A 7229-nucleotide genomic window follows, 5' to 3' on the forward strand; every position below is an offset into this window, starting at 1 on the left:
GCCATTTTGTGGGGGGGGGCGGGGGAGGAGGGGGAAGGGGAAGGGGGATTGGGAGCCGCCCGGTCATGGAGGTGTGCAAGCTGGAGTCGTGCAAGGCGGAGGCCTCGCTTGTGGCGCTGACGGACGCAGCCTTCGATAAGGACGAGGGCGTGCGGCAGCAGATCGCCCAGTCGCTCTACGAGCTGGGCTGCCACAACACGGAGCAGGTGCTGAGCGCCTGCTTCGACTTCCTGCTCAAGCACAGCCAGCTGGTGCAGGGCCACCGCACCGCCATCTTGCAGTGCATGGAGCGCGTCGTGCGCGACAACATCAGCCAGCTCGGCCTGCCGCTGGCCAAGAAGATCATCAACCTGGCCTCCGAGGAGATGATCAAGTCCAGCGAGACGGCCGTGGGCTGGAAGGAGGCGGCCAGCAATCTGCTGGTGGCTCTGGGGTCCCGGTTCACGGACGAGATCCTGGAGGACATCCTGCAGAAGCTGCAGCCGGGCGTGGTGCCCCAGTTCATTGTGGTGCAGACCCTGGCCAACCTGGCAGTGGCCAACGTGCACGGCATCGTGCCCTACCTGACCACCACCCTGCAGACCATGCTGCCCATGTTCCACATGGTTAAGCAGGACAACATGAAGTGGGCCTTTACCTCGGCCATGGCGCTTTTCAGCAAGAGCATCCTGGAGTACCTGGTGACGGCAGACCAGGCCTCCAGACCCGTGCTGAGCCGGGAGGCCTTCGCCCCCGACATCTACGCCGCCTACAGGGTCCTCTTCGGCACCTGGCTGCGGAACAAGGATGTCAAGCTGCGCTCGGCCATCGTGGTGGCCCTGGGGCACATGGTCCACCTCCTGCCCCCCGAGCGCATGGACGAGGAGCTGCCCCGCCTCCTGGTGGGCGTCATGGGCCTCTACAAGAAACGCTGCGAGCCCTGCCACGTCACCCAGTGCCTGCGCAACATCCTGGAGGCCGCCATTGAGGTGACCAGCCACGTGCCCGAGACCCAGATGGACAGCCTCCTGCCCCAGCTGCACCACCAGGCGTGCCTGCCTGTCGACGGGCAGGACCCGCTCAGCGCCCGCAACCAGCAGGAGGTGCTGCAGTGCTTCACCATCCTGTCGCACGTCTCCATCGACGCCGTGGTCAAGTTCCTGCTGCAGAAGCTGTCCAGCAACAACGAGAAGGTGCGGGTGGGGACCCTGACGGTGCTCAACCACGTGGTGAGCAGCGGTTACAAAGCCCTGGAGAGCAAGAAGGCGCTGATCGTCAGCGGCATGAAGCAGTCGCTGCAGGACAGTGACAATAAGGTCAAGAAGGTGACCGCTCAGGTCATCAGCAGCATGGGCGAGCACGGCTACCTGCAACTGGAAGGGGGCGCCATCCTGGTGGATTTCCTGGTACAGCAGTGCGCCCTGATACCCGACGAAGGGCTCGGCCACCACCACCATCACGCGCCGGACGCGGACGAGGTGAGGGACGAAGACCTGTGCGAGCTCTGCGAGGGCATCCTCAGCTTCCTGGTGTCGCTGGAAAGGATGGAGGACGTGCTGTGGCCCTTCCTGCTGGAGTTTGTCACGCCGGCGCAGTACACCCACGCTCTGGCGGTGGTCTGCCGCTGCCTGGAGCAGGTGGGCAACCGCAAGAGGCGGCAGAGCCTGCAGTACGTGCTGCTGAACTACAACGAGCGGCTGGGCCTGCCCAAGCCCCACACCTTGCTGGCCCGGTTGCTGGCGGTCTCTGCCCTGCCCTACGCCGGTCAAGGCCGGGGTCTGGCCGCCCTGAGCCTGCTGCAAGTGCTCAGCCCCAACATCCACGCCGACGTGGTGAAGCTGTGGGACGAGGAGCTGCCCCAGCTCCTCCAGTTCCTGTCCGAGCACCGGGAGGATACGCTGCCCCAGAAGCTGTGGGAGGACAAGCTCTTCTTCTTCCTGTCCCGCACCCTGGAGACCATCACCGACGAGAAGTGGACTTGGGAGCTGAGCGAGGAGATGACCCGGCACATCCACAACTACCACAGCTACCCGCGGGAGAAAGCCTTCCTCTACAAGTGCGTGGGCATCGTGCTGGGCCAGACCAGCAACAAGGACGTCATCAACAACGAGCTGCAGGAAATGCTGCTGAGCGTGCAGCACAACGAGGCGCTGGAGCGCGAGGGCCTGGCCACGGGCATCGGCTTCTGCGCCATGACCCACCTGGACGACACGCTGGCCAAGCTGGACGACTTTGTCAAGATGGACATCGTGAAGAAGACAGCCAGCTTCTTCAACATCCTGAAGGAGAAGCTCGACGGCGACATGGAGAGGGTCAAGAGCACGCTCATCCTGTGCTACGGCTACGTGGCTCTCTACGCCCCCGAGGGCCTCATCCTGCAGCGGGTGGAGATGCACATCCTCGACCACATCCTCAGCCTGTCCAACACCAAGGTGCTGGGCATCAAGGTGGAGACCAAGGACCTGATGATCAAGTTGACCCTGATCAAGGCCGTGACCCTGATCGCCAAGGCCGTGTACGCCAACAGGGGCAAGCACTTGTTCAAGTTCAGCCGCCGGGAGGAGGTCCTCTCCCACATGCAGGACCTGATCACCAGCGAGTCCAAGGCCCACCTGAAGTCCCGGGTGCGCCAGGCGGCCATCAATGCCTGCACCCACCTCATCCGGCTGGAGCCCCGGCTCAACGAGATGGAGTCGTCGGAGCTGATCCGCACCTGCCTGGAGGCAGTCTTCAGCTTCCCGCCGCTGGACAGCGACAAGCGCAAGGACACCCGGAAGGTAAAGGAGCGCGAGGTGCTCCACACCGAGACCGTCGCCGCCCTGCATGAGCTGCTCAAGGAGTTCCTGAGCCAGAACCTGACCTCCGAGGGCCTGGAGTTCATCTTCAAGCACGTGCAGGAGTGGATGGTCTCCACCAAGGACCACGAGCGGGAGAGGGCAGTGGAGGCCATGCTGGCCCTCCTCGCCTTCTACCGGGACCGCTTCAAGTCGGTCAACGTCAGCACCTTCCACAACCTGGGGGTGCTGGTGGGCCGCTTTGTGCCTCGCTGCGCCGACCCGGTGCTGTCCATACGCTACATGGCCATGGACGCCCTCTACAACCTGCTGTACATCCAGGTGCGCTATGAGGGCTGCGTGGTCAACCAGCCGGACAACCTGGTCGACCACCTCGGCGACATCAAGGAGCAGCTGCAGAACCCCGACAGCCACGTCCTCTTCCAGATCTGCCACGACATCGCCAAGGTCATCTCCAACAAGCTGCCCCGCGACCAGCTGCACCCGCTACTCTTTTCCCTCTTTGAGGGCCTCTCAGACTACCATGCCACCTGCTCCAGCGCCACCTCGGTGGTGATGAACACCCTAGTGCGTCGGCACGGCGCCAACCTGAAGGACTACATCCCCGAGATCCTGGGCCACCTCCAGTCGGGCATGCCCACCATCGCCCTGGAGCAGGTGCGGTTCTCCGTCATCCACTTCATCTCCATCCTGACCTCGCAGTGCCTGCCCGGGGTGCTCTCCTACCTCCTCTTCCGGCCCCTCCCCTACGACAAGTACACCAGCGCCATCTGGCAGTCGCTGGCGCGCGAGGTGCAACTGGCCACCACCACCATGGACTACCTGCTGGGCAAGATCAACGACTACTTGTCCCACGAGGATCGCAGGGAGGGCGTCGCCAAGCGCCCACCCTCCACTGGCACCTCGGAGACCGTGGCGGTCATCTACGCCTTCAACGAGATGGTCGCCAACCCTGAGTCGACAGAGGCGGTGGTCAACCTCTACCCCAAGCTCTTTGGCACCTTGCTGCTCTACCTCAGCTTCATCGTCAACGAGAGGATGTCCGAGCTCCAGGGAAAGGGGGTCTCCAAAAAGAAGAAGCTGTCGCTGCAACTCCAAAACACGCCCAACCTCAACATCTGGGACGCCTCGCTGGAGGCCCTCAAGCTCATGCTGTCCCGCGGCAAGACGGAGGAGGTGGCTGCCATTATGGAGGACGAGGGTGGTTGGGAGCTCCTGAAGACCCCCGAGGACCACCAGCGGGGGGTGGCGCTGCTGGCCCGAGCCTCAGGCAAGCACGGCGCCACCTACCTGCCGGACACCGTGCGCTTCCTGGCGCCCATCCTGCACAACCTCCACGAGCACCAGCGGGTGACCGTGGCAACGTTCTTTGGCGAGCTGCTGGCGTCGCCCGGCGCCCAGGAGCCGGCGGTGACCGAGCTGCTGGTGGGCAGCCTGCTGCGGAGCCTGGACGACGTGTCACCCACCGTCCACTGGCTGTCCATCCGGGGCTTGGGCAACGTGGCGGTGGGCTCCCCGCAGCGGATCCCGCGCTACGCCGAGCGGCTGCTGGCCGCCATGGTGGGCGGCCTGGACGAGAAGACGGAGCTCAACGACCTGATCGTGCTGGAGGCCATGGCGGGCCTGGGCAAGGTGCTGGCGCGACTGGACTCGGCCCAAGTGCGGCCCATCCTGCCCAGCATCATCGGCACCGTGCAGCCCTTCTTCGAGAACGAGAGTGACAAGCTGAGGGCGGCCGCGTTCTCCGTCTTCGGGAGCCTGGCGCGCTTCGGCGACGGGCAGCCAGAGCCCGCCTTCCTGGAGCACGTCCATGCCAGCCTGGTCAGCCTGGTGCTGCACCTCAACGACAGCAGCGGCGAGGTGGTGAGGGCCTGCAAGGCGGTGCTGCAGATGGTAGGCCCGCACCTGTGCTCGGAGGGCCCTGGCGCCCTCTTCCGGGGCGAGCTGCTAGAGCAGGCCAACGTCCGCTACTGGGAGTTCATCGCCGAGCTCAGCAAGGTCATCGTCAGCGAGTTCCCCGATAAGATTGGCCTCTACCTGAACGCCAGCATGTCCTTCTTCAAGAGCATGCTGCCTGAGATCCGGGGCAACGCCGTCGTCCTGGCCGGCTTCATCCTGCAGAACCTGCCCAGGGAGTACGTGGAGGCCAGCACCGACGACAACGTCTGCGTCGCCATCATCATGATGCTCCACGACGTCTCTCCGTGCGTGCGGGTCAAGGCCGCCCGGGTGCTGGGCCTCCACCGCGGCTTTTGACCCGCTCCCTCCCCCCACCCCCACCCCCACCCACCCACCACCGTCCCCGACCCGAACCGAACACCGGGAGCAGCAGAGGTCAGCAGCCTTCCGCTCCCTGACCTACCCCCGCGCCACCTCAACCCAATCCCCAGTCGCACGGATGGAGGGAGGAGTTTGGCCAATCAGAGGGAAGGGGGCAGGCTGCCCGCCAGAGGGCACTGGCTTCGGGAGGCCCACTCGCAGCAGCAGCAGGAGGTTTGGTGGGGAGCCGGGGAATGGGTGCGTGGGCGCCTAGACCAGCGTAAAATTTAATAAAAGCGTACGCAGAATGCCTGAGGCTTGCTTCTTTTCTCGCCCCCTTCCCAGTTAAATAACACATTCAGGACTGCTTCAATTGTCGTTTTTATTCTGGGTTTAGCTGAAGGTCAAGACAGCCACACTCAACACGATATTGCACTGGGATAAAACATGCAGCTCACACAGGGCAACGAGGACACCGCGATCGTGAACAGGGCGCCACTCAGGAGGGGCAGGGAGAGGGGCAGGAAAACGGCAGCACCATCCCGAAGGGTTCGATTCGGGGAGGCAGAGGAAGGATAAAGTACAGGCGGGCGGAAATTCAGTCTTTTCAAATCGCGGGATCACTTCCCAACTCGGCTTATTTTCCTTTCTTTATTTCTCTTCACTCTGGAGGGTGAGATGGACATATCCGCAGCGTTTGACGTAAAGACGCACTGGTCTAACTCGGGTGGGGTTTAGTGTCTTCGAAAAGCAAAGGCAGAGGACCAGGGACTGGGACAGGGAAGAGGTCACGCAGACCCCACTGCGCAGATATCCCCAACGTGAGTGATGTTCATCTTCGAGGGACTGGGACAGGGAAGAGGTCACGCAGACTCCACTGCGCAGATATCCCCAACGTGGGTGATGTTCATCTTCGAGGGACTGGGACAGGGAAGAGGTGTGGGTGATGTTCATCTTCGAGGGACTGGGACAGGGAAGAGGTCACACAGACCCCACTGCGCAGATATCCCCAACATGAGTGATGCTCATCTCCTGGGGGGGGGGGGGGGGGGGGGGACAGATAACGGCCGGGGATCTTTCTCTCCCGCCTTCAAGAGCACATGGTCAGGCAAATTCAGCTGGTCATACATCCCCTTCACCCTCTCATAGAGATGAGCAGAGGTTGACCAAATCGAGGAGGCATTGCACTGACACTCAGCGATTAAATACATTTTTTTTGTGTAGTTTCCTTTAAATATTTACACTTAAAAATAAGTTAGTTATTCACACATTAAATACACGCGAGGGAAGACTTAAACCTGCTGGTCCTACACCATGACCAAAACGTCAAAGATTAGGGAGAGCGTCACAGCGGCCATTTTGTTTTTTTAAGCCGTGGATCAGCAAAGCATTCAGAGAGCAAGCTGTCTCCATCCTATGACAAACTGCAATGCGGTGCCTTTCAAAAACAGATCTGCTTTCTTCAGCTTTGAAAAAAAAAGGTTTTGAAACACCCACCTCCCAACGTGGTCGAGAACATTCTAGAAACACAACAGCTCAACCACAAGACAGCACTGCACCCACACAAGGCCTCAGCTCGAAGGCCGACCAGCTCCCTCTACACAGAGGGAGGCTTCAAAACAAAAGTTGGTTTCTTCAATTGATCAGCGGGTGGGGGTGGGGGGGAGGGGGAAGCAAAAAAAAACTCCAAGAGGACCCTTGCCCGAGCCAACTTCAGCTATGCCACAGGTGCTCAATTCCAGACTATCCAGCAATTTGGTGCTGGAAAGGAGGGAAGAGAGAGGGAACAATTGGGGGAGGGGGAGGTGGTATTGAGTGCTCCAACTCAGAACACTTAAGAGCTAAGTGGGCAAGCAAATTTAGCACCTGGTTAGGCAAACATTATTCCTGGAATTCTCCTGCTGCCAAAGCACGCAACACGTCAAGCAAAACCGAGCATGTGCTATTGTGAGGCCTAGTAGCTTCCAGGGAGCAAGGAGAGCTTCCCCACTCCCCTCCAATCGATGGGGGGAGGACGGTGGCAGCTGTTGGGCAGCTCTCCGAGCCATGGGCTTGGAGGGTGGGGGTCAGGGGCAGGAAGCTACATTCTGGGAGCCAGCAGGTTGCCTTCCGGGAGGGTCAAGCACGCAGGCGGGTCAGAGGGGAGCGTTCAGGGGCAGGGAACATGAGGGAGGAGACAGCGTGCAGGGACGGTGA

At 61.4% G+C, this 7229-nt stretch overlaps 1 protein-coding gene across 2 annotated transcripts; it reads left to right on the forward strand.

Annotated features, from left to right (window-relative positions):
- The first annotated feature begins 40 nt into the window (after positions 1-40).
- LOC122547818 (maestro heat-like repeat-containing protein family member 1) lies at positions 41-6087 on the forward strand. 2 transcript variants are annotated; one of them, XM_043686396.1, is made up of 3 exons: positions 41-5820; positions 5896-5970; positions 6014-6087. In XM_043686396.1, exon 1 carries the CDS (start codon positions 66-68, stop codon positions 5028-5030), a length of 4965 nt encoding a protein of 1654 aa, XP_043542331.1. In that variant the 5' UTR covers positions 41-65; the 3' UTR covers positions 5031-5820; positions 5896-5970; positions 6014-6087. The 2 variants fall into 2 exon arrangements, with proteins under 2 accessions (XP_043542331.1, XP_043542330.1); XM_043686395.1 differs by having other exon boundaries at positions 41-5970.
- The last annotated feature ends 1142 nt before the right edge of the window (positions 6088-7229 follow it).

This window comes from Chiloscyllium plagiosum, unplaced genomic scaffold, assembly GCF_004010195.1.
Source record: "Chiloscyllium plagiosum isolate BGI_BamShark_2017 unplaced genomic scaffold, ASM401019v2 scaf_10157, whole genome shotgun sequence".
Classification (NCBI taxonomy): domain Eukaryota; kingdom Metazoa; phylum Chordata; class Chondrichthyes; order Orectolobiformes; family Hemiscylliidae; genus Chiloscyllium; species Chiloscyllium plagiosum.